Source organism: Carlito syrichta, unplaced genomic scaffold (genome assembly GCF_000164805.1).
Source record: "Carlito syrichta isolate Samal-C Ts95f unplaced genomic scaffold, Tarsius_syrichta-2.0.1 Scaffold305648, whole genome shotgun sequence".
Lineage (NCBI taxonomy): Eukaryota > Metazoa > Chordata > Mammalia > Primates > Tarsiidae > Carlito > Carlito syrichta.
In genome coordinates this window covers 742,147-755,711 of record NW_007249744.1, presented here as the reverse complement: position 1 = coordinate 755,711, position 13,565 = coordinate 742,147, and the positions used below count along the sequence as shown (strand labels likewise).

General features: G+C 45.2%; 1 protein-coding gene across 2 annotated transcripts in view; it reads right to left on the bottom strand.

The window, feature by feature from the left end:
- Positions 1 to 12,725, bottom strand: part of CENPM (centromere protein M) — a 15,196-nt gene extending 2,471 nt beyond the window's left edge. Inside the window, exons 1-5 of one of the 2 annotated variants that reach the window (XM_008062010.2) lie at positions 12,589 to 12,725; positions 12,017 to 12,096; positions 7,894 to 7,986; positions 5,357 to 5,436; positions 3,921 to 4,012 (exon numbers count right to left, since the gene is read on the bottom strand). In XM_008062010.2, the coding sequence (XP_008060201.1) occupies positions 3,921 to 4,012; positions 5,357 to 5,436; positions 7,894 to 7,986; positions 12,017 to 12,096; positions 12,589 to 12,645 (402 nt within the window). In that variant the 5' untranslated portion in view covers positions 12,646 to 12,725. The remainder of the gene's footprint in view (positions 1 to 3,920; positions 4,013 to 5,356; positions 5,437 to 7,893; positions 7,987 to 12,016; positions 12,097 to 12,588) is intronic. The other variant, XM_008062011.2, reaches the window with a different exon arrangement.
- Positions 12,726 to 13,565: the final 840 nt, after the last annotated feature.

Sequence of the window (13,565 nt, the reverse complement as noted above, 5' to 3'; positions counted from 1 at the left end):
AAAAAAAAAAAAAAAAGTCATGTTTGCACTGAGCCCTCCCTGGCCACCCTATCTAAATCTTGCCTCTTTATCACCACATGACATGTCACGCCTCCATTTTCTAACACATTATACATTTTACTTTTTTTTTTTGAGTTGGAGTGCAGGGACACACTCACGCCACCACAGCCTTGATCTGCTGGGCTCAGGCGATCCTTCTGCCTCAGCCTTTCAAGTAGCTGGAACTACAGGTGTGTACCATCATACCTTGCTTGCTTATTTATTAATTAATTCATTCATTTACAAGCCAAGGTCTCGCCAAGTTGCCCAGGTTGGTCTTGAACCCTCGGGCTCGGGCAATCCTTTCTCCTCCACCTCCCAAAGTGCTGGGATTATAGGCATGAACCACCGCTTTTATTTTACTTCTTTATCTTGTTTGTTTCCTTAATTAGAACAGAGCTGGGATTTGTACTGTTTTGTCCCAAGCTGTATCCCCAATGCTTAGAACAGCAGTGCTTAGCACTGTAGATACTCAAGAAGTAGCTGTAGAAAAAAATCTTCTCCTTCCAAATTGTAGCTTTTGCTGCTGAAATCTATCTCCAAACTGCTCTAGCTTAACCCGCCTCCTGCAGCAGCCTCAATCTGGCCTTCTGCCTCTAGCCAGGCCTCGTCTAATCTACACATTATTCTAGAGACATGGCCCAAAAGCCCAAGTCTGACCATAATAATAACTTTGCCTGTGACATCCAGGAAGAAATTACTTTTTTTTTTAGTTGGAGTCTCTCTCTGTCACCCAGGCTGGAGTGCACACTCACAGCCACCACAGCCTTGACCTGCTGGTCTCAGCAATCCTGTCTCAGCCTTCCAAGTAGCTGGAACTACAGGCATGAGACACCACACCCAGCTAGTTTTGTGATTTATTGTGGAGATGAGGTCTCATCAAGTTGCCCAGGTTGGTCTCAAACCCCTGGGCTTAGGTAATCTCCTCACCTCCACCTTTCAAAGTGCTGGGATTACAGGCGTGAGCCATTGTGCCCAGCTTAGGAAGAAACTACATAATCCTAAAGCCAGGATCCCAAAGCCTAGAAAATCCTTCTGCTGTTGCATACATATATATATGTATATATATACTTTTGAGTTGGAGTCTCACTGTTGCCCAGGTTGGAGGGCAGTGGCACACTCCTGGTCACCACAGCCTCGACTTGCTAGGCTCAGGTGATCCTTCCACCTCAGCCTACCTCCAAGTAGCTGGAACTACGGGCACATGCCACCACGGTCAGCTGATTTTTTGATTTATTGTAGAGATAAGGTCTTGCCAAGTTGCCCAGGCTGGTCTTGAGCCTTTGGGCTCAGGCAATCCTCTCACCTCAGCCTCGCAAAGGGGTAAGATTATAGGCATGAGCCACTACACCTGGCCTGTTGCATATTTTACATGTCTATCTCATGAGACTCCGAGAGGGTAGACCCAGTATCTGACTCATTTGTGTTCCCAGGGACCAGCATACACCCTACCAGAAAACCTAAACAATTATTTCACTGAGCAAATCACACACTTCCCTGAGTTTGTTTCCTCATCTATAAAATGGGGCTGATAATTCCTGCCATGCAAAGGCCTCAAAATATGGCAAGGCTCAAACTCGGTTATTCAGAAGAAAAGGACAACACAAACATGAGGAGCGATGACAGCTGACACATCAAGAGCTTCATTTAAAGGACAGAAATCTATGTTCTGAGCAGGCATTTCTGCAACCTCTGCTGCTGGCTGGAGTCTGGCTGGGGCCTCTTGCTTCCTACAACAGGCCTTTCTTGGGAGTTCACAGGTTGGAAGAGAACCCAGGACCTGGTCTGGCCTGCCACCTTGTGGCCATCGACAGAGCTGCACCACCCATCACAAGGTGAGCAGACACCACAGCCTGAGACGCAGAGCAAAGATTGTGCTTTTCCTTTAGAAACGAGAAAATTTAAGCTTCATGGGGAAAAGTGACTTATTCAAAGCCACACTGTCAGCAGGCCACGACAGGAGAGACAGTTGCAAAACAACCAGCTGGCTCTACTGCTTACTCACTAGCTGTGTGACTGAGAAAGTTGCCTCTTCTCTCTCTGAGTCTTGGTTTCCTCAGAGGTTTATTGTGAGAAAAACCTGACAGGGGCAGGCACTTCAGGTGTGCCCAGGCCTAGGGTCCCATCTGTGAGATCTGAGTATTGATCTAGTCGGGGATTCTAAAAATAGTCATCAAATATGAAAAACAAATGTGTGATAGGGTAGTATGTGTATCTTAATTAATGCATTAATCTAGGGGCAGGTCTAATGACTACTGTCACATAAGATCTGCCCAATCCTAATGTGATATAAAAATACCTGCCATTTCTATTGGTAAGTCACAGACCCTGAAAATACTGGTGACATCTCTTGCCTACCTTCATAATGCTTAGTTTCACTTAGAGATTAGAAGGAAAAAAGGAAGTAAGTTTTCCCCTCATTCCAGTTTATAGAATCTCCTTAATTCTGCCCTCAGACCAGAAGGGTCCACTGACCTCAGAATAAGAACATCCGGTCTAGGCCAGGCGAGGTGGCTCAATCCCGTAATTCCAGGACTTTGGGAGGCCGAGGCAAGAGAATCACCTGAGTTTAGGGGTTCGAGACCAGCATGGGCAACTTGGTGAGACCTCGTCTCTACAATAAATCAAAAAATATGCTGGATGTGGTAGTGAGTCCCTATAGTTCCAGCTACTTGGAAGGCTGAGGTGGAAGGATCACCTGAGCCCAGCAGGTCAAGGCTGCGGTGGCTGTGAGCGTGCTGCTGCACTCCAGCCTGGGTGACAGAGTGAGACTCCAACTCAAAAAAACACTTGGTCTAGATGGTGGTGAAGGATCATGTGCTGAATCTGTTCTCTCTGCATTATATCACATTGCCTTTGAAACAGGTGCAAGACCCAGAGCAAAGCAGAAACGCATATCTTCAAAATGAGCCTCACAACCAATCTCGCAACAGATTTCTGAAGTAACTGAGCAAGACTGGTGCATGAGTAGGGCAGTCCAGGGCCTGGGATCCCTCTGAATACCTCCCAGGAGGAGCACTTTAACTCCTGCTGAGGATTCTTTAGCAAAAAGTCATCAGGAGTCATCCTTCCTAAAAAGAGGATGAAGGTGACAGAGTGAGACTCCAACTAAAAAAAAAAGAAAAAGAAAAAAACACTTTTTTGTAAGAAGGAAATAGAATAGAGAGAAAAATTTTTTTAACTAAAAAAAAAGAGGATGAAGAGCAAAACTTATTCTTAAAAAACCCAGAAATCTGCTTTGTTACCCTCACGGTCAGGCTCACCTTATGAGAGACAGCAAGAGAAACTAGACAGAGCAGACCCAACACCATGTATATCCAGCCAACCATCTACACACCCACACAATAAACATCTCTACTACCTGCTGGTGCCCTGGCCTAGGCTGGTACTGGACAACATCTGCAATCTAGGAAGGTAAGAGCAAGTCAGGCATCCTGACTGCCAGGAGACATGGCCAGGAGACATGAAGAGGTACTGGCTGATGGGACAGCCATGATGCCTGGCCTCGCAAGCACTTACACCCAGCAGGAGAGTGAGATATTAACACAAACCCACAAATACATAAGACATAGTTATCAATAAAGAGAAAATAAGTAAAAGAAAAGGCAGGGCAACAAATGATAGAGCCTAGCAAATAACAGGCAATCGAGACAAATGCTCATCACCCCTACTTTATACTACTGTGCCTCAAGGCTTAGGGTGACCGACTCAATGTCATAGCCAGTAAGTAGAAAAGCCAGAATTCAAACCAGGATCCTGTGTCTCCCTCCACACGAGAGGCCCCCTCACTTGGGGATGCAATCCTTCAATAAGCATTCTTGATGTGCCTACTATGTGCTGAGTGCCCTTCCCCCACTGGCCACTGTGATCAGTGTCCTCACCTCTAGGTCACAGAAGAGCAGGGGGCTTCGGTAGGTGTGGGCCAGCTTCATGATGGTGTGCCGGTGAATGCTGCAGTGGCTCTCCCGCCCAGCTGCAAAGAAGCCGTGAGTGCTACAGCTGCAATCTCTACCTTTATGTCTGGAATCCAGGAAGCACTAGCAAAGTCATTTGTTCACCTCCCCCCTTTGGGTCTCAGTTTCTTTCTAGTTAATGGAGTGATAATCCAGTTTTACCTTCTTTTCTGGGTAGTCAAGATCACCAAATTAGACAATGAGGATAATAATAGCTCCTACCCTGCTGGGTTATTCTAGACAGTGAGTGAGTTGATATCTAGAAGTTACCAGGCCTTCATTTTTCCACCAGTGCTTATTGAGAACAATCTATGCCAGGCCCTCCCCTTAAGGAGCTAACAGTTCAGCTGGGGAGGCAGACAGGTCAGACATATCATCAATGCCAGAGGTGAGTTTTGAGGTATTTGTAGGGGTGAGCAAGACAAAAAAGTGGAAAAAAAGCATTTGAGAGAAGTCATATAGTAATAATTAAGAAGATGGCCCCTAGAATAGAACTACTCAGGTGTGAACCTCAGTTCCACCACTTTTTAGATAGGGGGTCTTGGGCAAGTTACTTAACTTCATGACCAGTTTTCTCAGTTATAAAACTGAGATAATAATATCTACCCCAAAGATTAATATGATATAAAAGACAAAGCAGCCAGGTTATGGTGGCTCATGCCTGTTATCCCAGCACTTTGGGAGGCCAAGGCAGGTGGACTACTTGAGCCCAGGAATTCAAGACCAGCCTAGACAACATGGTGAGACCTTGTCTCTACAATTAAAAAGAAAGAAAAATTAGCTGGCATGGTGGCACGCACCTATAGTCCCAGCTACTTGGAAAGCTGAGGCAAAAGGATGGCCTGAGTCCTGCAGATCAAGGCTGCTATAGCAGTGATAATGACACTACACTCCAGGATGCACAACAAAGTGAAACTCCAACACACACACACACACACACACACACACACACACACACAAAAGACAAAGCAACTACAGACTACAGTGTTTGGCTCACAGTGAGAGTTCAATAAAGGTTAGCTATTATTATTTCCACTGTTAATATTACGAAGTCTCAGGAACAGCAAGACTTTTTCAGAGAATTATAAGCAGACTCAAAGAATGAGAGTAACAGGAGATGAGACGAGACAAGAAGACAGAGGCCAAACTGCAAAGCACTCTGTGTCTTTAGAGGAGTTTGGATTTTACTCTGAAAGTTACAGGCGGCCACTAGGCAACTCCAAGCAAGAGCAAAATTATCTACTCAGAGTCACTTTTAGAAAGATTATCAACAGGTCAGATTCCAAAGTAAATGTTCTTTTCATTACCAGTAAGGAGTTTATAACTGCTGGGAGTGGGCAGGGGCAGGCCAGGGACATACTTACCACCTGTGGCGAGGAAGCAAACCTTCCCCAAGAAAAAGTTGGCATCCACATGCTGCAGGGATGTCTCTGTGTTCTGGAGGCTGGGGAGGCCAGGCCAGAGCGAGAAAACAAACCAGAGGACAAAAGTTTTCAACAGAGAAAGCCGAAGCCCCAGCTTTTCTGATCTTAACAAGGCCAGAGAATAAGAGGAGAGTGACAGAAAACAGCCATGGAGAAATATTTTGTCTTTTTTTTTTTGAGTTGGAGTCTCACTCTGTTACCCAGACTAGAGTGCAGTGGCACGCTCCCGGCCACCGCAGCCTCGACCTGCTGGGCTCCAGTGATCCTTCTGCCTCAGCCTTCCAAGGAGCTGGAACTACAGGCATACACTACCATGCCCAGCTAATTTTTTGTTTATTGTAGAGATCAGGTCTTGCCAACTTGCCCAGGTGGGTCTTGAACCTGCAGGCTCAGGCAATCTACTCGTCTTGGCCTCCTAAAGTACTGGGATTACAGGCTGAGCCACCGAGCCCAGCCTACTTTGTCTTTTTTAAAAATTACTTTTAATTACAAAGCAATTGATGCTCGTAAAATAATCAAATGGTAAATATGAATATATACTTAAAAAGTAAAGGCCTGCTGAGCATGGTGGCTTATGCCTGTAATCTCAGCACTTTGGGAGGCTGAGGCAGGAGGACTGCTTGAGCGCAGGAGTTTGAGACCTGCCTGGGCAACAAAGCAAAACCTCGCCTCAATCAATCAATCAATCAATCAATCAATCAGTCAATCAATCAAATTCACCAGGTGTGATGGTACACACCTGTAGTCCCAGCTACTTGGGAGGCTGAGGTGGAAGGATTGCTTGAGCACAGGAGGATGAAGCTGCAGTGAGCTGTGATCACACCTCTGTACTCCAACCCGGGCGACAGAAGGAGACTCCCCCCCAACTCAAAAAAAAAAAAAAAAAGTAAAGGCCGTCTCTCTCAGCACCACATTTTACTTTCAATTCCCCAGAGGAAACTGCTGCCAACAGTTGGGGGTATAATTCTTTAAGAATTTTTTCATATGCAAATAGACAGTGGTATAAACAGGAGACCCTCAAAAACCAGAATTTATTTATAAAAAATTGTATGTTTATTCTTACATGTTTAAACTTCAGTCACTTTCAAGGCATTCTCCATTTGATGCAATATACCTATAGAGAGGCTTTTTCCACTACTCAAAACAGTATTTGAACTCATCAAATTTGATGCCTTTTAGTGCTTCTGCCGTTTTTTTGTTTTACATCTGCCACATCAGCATAACATTTCCCTTTGAAAAATTTTTCCATTGGGGAAACAAAAAAAATTGCTCAGGGAGAAATCGGGTGAATAGGGAGGGTGGGGCATGGGAGTCATAACATTCTTTTGATCAAAAACTGCTACATACTTAGTATGGTGTGGGCAGGTGTGGAAAAAATCACCCATCATGAAATGGGCAAACATTGAAAGAATCTCCAAAAAAAAAAAAAAAAAGAGAAGCTGAATATACCCTCTCACAACACTAGCTGGTACACTGATAGGTTCTTAGAACACTTACCTAGCACATGAAGCCTATCCTACAAAGGGCTTGTCCTCCAAAAGATAATTCCAATTTTGTTTTGTTTTTTTGGTTCCCCCTCATATAAGCATCTAGTTAGGCCCAACATATTATCAAACCCCTTACCAGTACATAGAAATCTGTTACATTCTTCCAAATGACTATATACTATACTACAATCTGACTACTTCCTAGTGACAGGAAGTAAGCCACCTCCAATTTTCACTATTGCAAATAATGTGGCACAAACATTCTTTTACACACATCCTTGTACATCCAAGCAAATATTTCTGTAAGGCAGATCCTAGAAGAATAGCTTGGTCACAGTATGTTTCTTTTGAAAATGTAGATGAATATTGCCAAAGTACTTTTCTTATTGGTTATACAGGTCTATTCATCCAATTGTATAAAATGTCCTTTTCCTCCCCAAACAAGGGCAGTCTGACCTCCTGGGTCGAGGATTTTATTCGTTGGTGTCCAGGGACTGAGGAAGGGATCTGATGTCTCCTGGCCAAAAAGCCATTTTGTTCAGGTAGTCCAAGCCAGGGTTTCAGCCTGAGGCCAACGGCAACAATTGTGCTGCCCCTAAGGGTGGCTGCAGAACAGGACCTTGCCAAACACTGGGCCAGCATCTCTTCTGGTGAACAGAAAAGCCTAACCCAAAGAGCAACACATCTGCTGAGGTGAGATCTTATGGCAATCATGGCACATTTCAGCTTTTTCTCAGACCCATCATGGGCCTAAACCTCTGCTGCCTAGTTCTAACCTCAGAGAACATTAGTTAAATAAACAAATGACAGTGTTAGGATTTATCAGTGTTTTTTAAACACTGGCCACTGGCCACTGGCTCTTTCCTCCTCACCCTGTAGGTTGACCCCAGGTAGCCTCTTCCCCTTCTCATCATAAATGAGGTCACTGTCCCAGTACACTCTAAGCCAGGTCTGCTTGAGCCCTGACAGCACCTGTCCTCGGGTTCTTACCTGTATTTGCTGTGAAGGTTAACCACAAACACAATCAGGTCAATTCGGGGCCGGTTCACATCGGAGGGCAAAGGGAGGGACTTTGCCAAGTGGCTGAAAAAATAAGAAATTGCAGGACTAAAGATACTTGTACCCCCCTCACAGTGACCGATTACATGCTGCCCTTCATGGGAGAAGAGACGTCAAGGCTCCTCATCTATTCACCTGATGTTCTTGTGGTCAAGTCTCCTTGGGTGAGCACTAAGGCAGAACAGAGCCAGATCACTCCTGTCTGATTATCCCCACCAGAAAGAGGCTCTGTTTATAGTAACCACCTTGGCAAGGGGGAGGTTAGATATAAGATGGCTTGGGCCTAGCCAGCTACACCGCATGCTGGAAGACCAGGCTTAGAAGAGAGAGTACTGGACTGTGAGGTTTAGGAACTAAGACTGAATCTTTTTGGAGTGAGAACTATGTGGGCTCATGTTCCAGTTCTATCAATTACTAACTATGTGACCTTGGGCAAATCATTCCCATATGAACTTGGTCTCTGGTTGTCAAACCTGAAGGCATTTCTTGAAGGCTTTACCTCTGCCCATTTCTATGTATTCCTATTACCTGTCTCTCTCTCCTGCAGATTATAATTCAAGAAATACCAAAAACTACAAAAACACACACCCTCAAAAGCTCAGCTGCCTAGAAATTACTACTAACATTAAAACATTTTTATAAACATCTCTTCATGTATACAATGCATATACACATTCAGACAACAGAATAGATATAATCTAAAAATAAGAAAACTGTATTAGTTTGATTTAACCTGAAGGGAATAGAAACAAAAAAACTAAAGTTGAACTGAAAAAAGTAGATGAACTTTGGATAAACTATGTTTTGTTTTATTTTGTTTCTGAGTAGGAGTCTCACTCTGTCGCCTAGGCTGAAGTACAGTGGCATGCTCATGGTCACTGCAGCCTCAATTTGGTGGGCTCAGGTGATCCTTCTGCCTCAGCCTTCCAAGTAGCTGAAACTACAGGCACATGCCACTAGCCTGGCTAATTTTTTTGATTTATTGTAGAGATGAGGTCTCATCAAGTTGCCTAGGCTGGTCTCAAACTCCTGGGCTCAAGCAATCCTCTCAACTCCACTTCCCAAAGTGCTGGGATTACAGGCGTGAGCCACTGTGCCCAACTAAACTATATTTCTAATCACAAGAGAATATTTTCTAAAAGAGCTCAATTTTAAAAAGATTATGAAAAAATTAAGAAGTTGGCATCATTTAAAACTGTATGTTTCAATTTTATCCATATTAGATTGATTCTCTGACATCCTAATTGTTCATCCTACCACTTGGACAACATTCATAAATGTACATGTACATCATTACTATTATTGTTATTATTACATACATTTTGCTCTAACTATAACTTTAGACCTATGTTGATAAAGTTGCCACTCTGGAACACTGCTGACTGCTATGGGAAGCCAAAGGACCTTGGGAGGGTCTCTCTCTGGCAATGAAATGCTTTAGTGAAGAGATAGAAATTCTTGTTCACAACTAGGCTGGAATTAGTTATGGCTCCACACAACCCACAAGAGGACAAGAAGTGCAATCCCAGTTCTTTTATGTGCTGCAAAAGCAGAGAGCTGGAAATATTTGGCAACAGAATGAACAGATGACCATATAGGTGCTTTGCATTTCTGACTAAAAGTCTGAAAAATTATTTACCCCTTAAATTCAATAATTTACCTAGAAATAACTTGACATTAAGTGTTCTATATCCATTTTTCCTTGAACAAGACATATACACCCTTTTTATTGCATAAATTCAACTTTTCATCAATTTCAGGAAAATTTTCTTCAATTATATCTTTGAACATTTGTAATTTTCTCAAATCATTCTTCTTTGTAAATAATTAAGTTTTCAACCATATTTGATTTTTACTGTTTCTATATATTTATTAGATAACTCTCAAATGGTATTATTTTTGGCCCTCTTCTTTTACCCTTAGCTCTGCAGATCTCTCTTTTCCCCTTTCTGTTGTTTTATCATTAGATTTTTGAATGTTTCTTTTGAAAGTTCAGGTTCTTATTAAGTTTCTTAGTAGCACAGAGCACTCAAAGAGGAGCTTTCTTCTTATTTAAAGTGGGTCCGCTGGGCTTGGTGGCTCAGTCTGTAATCCCACGCCTTTGAGAGGCTGAGGTGAGTGGATTGCCTGAGCTCGCAGGTTCGAGACCCACCTGGGCAACTTGGTGAGACCTCATCTCTACAGTAAATTTTAAAAATAGCCGGGTGTGGTAGCACGCACCTGTAGTTCCAGCTACTTGGAAGGCTGAGGTGGAAGGATTGCCGGAGCCCAGCAGGTCGAGGCTGTGGTGGCCGGGAGCGGCCACTGCACTGCAGTCTGGGTGACAGAGTGAGACTCCAACTCAAAAATAAATGAATGAATGAATGAATGAATAAATAAATAAATAAATAAATAAAGTGGGTCCTAGCCGGGCTCGGTGGCTCAGCCTGTAATCCCGCTCTTTGAGGTGAGTGGACTGCCTGAGCCCGAGGTTTCGAGACCCGCCCGGGCAACTTGGCGAGACCTCATCTCTACGATAAATCAAAAAATTAGCCGGGCGTGGTAGCGCGCGCCTGTAGTTCCAGTTACTTGGAAGGCTGAAGCGGAAGGATTGCCGGAGCCCAGCAGGTCGAGGCTGCGGTGGCTGGGAGCGGCCACTGCACTCCAGTCTGGGCGACAGAGTGAGACTCCAACTCAGAAAAATAAAAATAAAATTAAATGAGAATAAAGTGGGTCCTTCATCAAATTTTTGTATTCCATGTGACTTCCCCCTTTTTTTGGCAATGGTTCCCATGACACTTCTTTCCATTCTGTTTTTGCTTAATGCAAGTAATTTTGTCCATATTTTCCATTTACTCTGATACTAATTAAATCCATTTTAAAAATCCTTTCCCATTTCTGAGCTATGGGTTTGAGATTGCTGGTTGTGTTAGATGTTCTGTAGCCTGAGAGCCTGGTGAGATGGGTGGAGCACAGATAGACCTATGAACAATCTTTATTTAGAGGGAAAAGATTATTTATAGTCCCTCATCAGAGATTCTTCAAGTGCTGTACCCAGGTTTATTCTATCTAGTAAGGGGCAATCCAATTTCCATGGAGGAAATACCCTATGGATTTGGACCATTCTCCTTCAATGTGGCCCCTATCTTTCTATCAGAGTGACACTCACACAATATTCAGTCACTTAACTGAAACAGCAGCTGTTTCTACTCCCTTGTCAGTCAGAAAAACAAAATATACTTCCTTAGTTATTTTTTCTCCAAATTTGGGGAGTATTAAAGAATGCTCAGAATTAGAATTATTTGCTGCTAGTGAAGCTTGCCGATCTTTGCTATTTTTCAATTCATTTCACCAGGTTTGTGGGGAAGATAATTTTGTAGTTCAGTTTCACTTCATCATATTTACTGGGAAATCCCTACCTTTCACTTTTACTAATTCAAGACATTTCCAGCATACCCTCCCCTCAAAAGTCTTCTTGAATCTGGAACTAACCAGATTTTTTTTTTAAGAGACGTCTTGCTGTGTCACTCAGGCTGGAGTGCAGCCTCGAATTCCTAGACTCAAGCGATCCTCCCACCTCAGCTTTCCGAGTAGCTGGGATTACAGGCTTGACCACATTGCCCGGCGAATTAACCAGATGACTTCAATAATTATTAATTAAGCATCTACCCTGCCAGTCACTGCTCAAGATTCTGAGGATTCACCAGTGACAGGAGTCAAAGTCCCTGCCCTCAAGGGGCTGTCCACGGGGGTGGCTGACTGGCACAAACAAACTGTGGGTAGGTGATCTCTTATGGTGGCAAAAGCTATGAGGGAAACAGAGCATGTGTGGTGACAGAGTGATGGAGGCTGCTTTAGGCCGGGTGCTCAAGGGGGTCCTGTCTGAGGAATGAACACGTTAAGTAAGACGCGCGGGAGCCAGCCTCCACGGGACGATGGAGAGGCCCCGCGAGGACAGACGTTGTATTAAGATGGAGTTGGCCAGCTGGCCTCACCTGCGCCCCTGCCTCTGGCGGCTGCCTCCCCTCCCCGCCACGCCCACGCTGGAGGTCAGGCTACAGCCGCAGATACTTACACCTTCAGCGTGGAGGCGCAGTCCTCCTTGAGCATCGAGTCCGCCAGCTGCTGCAGAAGGGCATCCTCCGTGCCCACCAGCTGCCCAGAGAGAGAAAGCGACCAACTGAGACCCAGGTACAGCAGTCCCTCTGGAGGGTCTGGCACTTTGAACCACTCCCTGCGGGATCAGGCCACCCGAAGGAGGCTCGGAGGGCACCGTTTCTCAAGAAGAGAACCCTCGCGAGGAAGCACGGGTTGAGGACCTGCCGTTTGCACTCCCAGGACTATTGGCACTGCCAGTTACCCTCAGCAGGACCCACCCTGCGACGCGGGAAAACCAAGTCTCAGGGTGGACGCCCACTTCGACCCCGCCCATCCACCAATCAGAAGCTGAAAAAGAGTCTGCTGCGCACCTATTGGTGGATGCCTCCTTCCGCCTTAGAGAGCAGCTACTCCGATTGGTTCAGAGCATGGCACTCCGCCTACCCAGAAGAGCGCGCGCTGGCGCTTCAGACCGCGCTGCGTACCGAGCGACTGGGGCGCGGTCCAGGGGGAAAGGCCGGCGGAGGAAGCGCGGCCGCTAGCACTTACCAAGATGGTGGCCGTGTTCAGGCCAGGCAACTTGTCCAGCGGCCTCAACACCGACATCGCTGTCGCAAGCTGAGCCGCAGCTCTAGCTGTGCGCGCCAGAACCTCTAACCGTCTGAGTCCCGCCTCTAGTGCGCTGTCTAGGGCACGTGACACTTTCTGGGCGGGGCTTCTCGGGGCGGGGCCCTCTTAAAGGAACCACTACTTACTTTTCTCGGGGCCCGTCCAGTCCTGGCTCAAGAAACATAAGGTGCTGGACAGGCCTTTTATTATATGCTTCAGAGAAAGAAAGTTTTCAGTGATTCATTTTTTTCACTTTGTTCATGCATGCTCATCACTGTACTCTTGATTCCTACCAGACCTGTCCTTCCTTGGTCTTACCCCATCTCAGCTGACTCCACCCTTGACGCTGCTCGGAAGAAAACCTTGAGGTCTAGTGGAACACATGTATATGAAGACAAAAAAACTCAGGGTCCTCCTGCCCTGTCTCCTAAAGCACTGGGATTACAGGCATGAACTGTGCCCAGCTCAGCGTCATTCTTGAGTCCTCATCACATCCCACATCCAGCAAGTCTCTCGGTTCTATTATTATAATATGTTCAGAGGCTGATCATTTTCTACCACTTCCACTGCCAGGACTAAGCCACAGTATCTGTCACCTGGACTAGTGTAACACCTTAGCAGCTCCCTGTTTTCACCTCAGGGGCACCAGCTATTCACACAGCAATCAGAGTCATCCTTTTAAAATGGAAATCAGAGCAGACCACTAATCTGATGAAAACCCACCGATGGTTTCACTCAGTGTGCTGCAAATGCCTTACATGACCTTTGAGGCCCTACGTGTTCTAGCCTCTGACAATCTCCATGACTTCAGTTTCTGCTCTTCTCTCTCCAACCACCCCAGCCACTAGGTTGTCTCTCAAATATTCCAGGTGTTCTCCTACCTCAGGACCTTTGTCCCTGGTGTTCCCTCTGGCTAA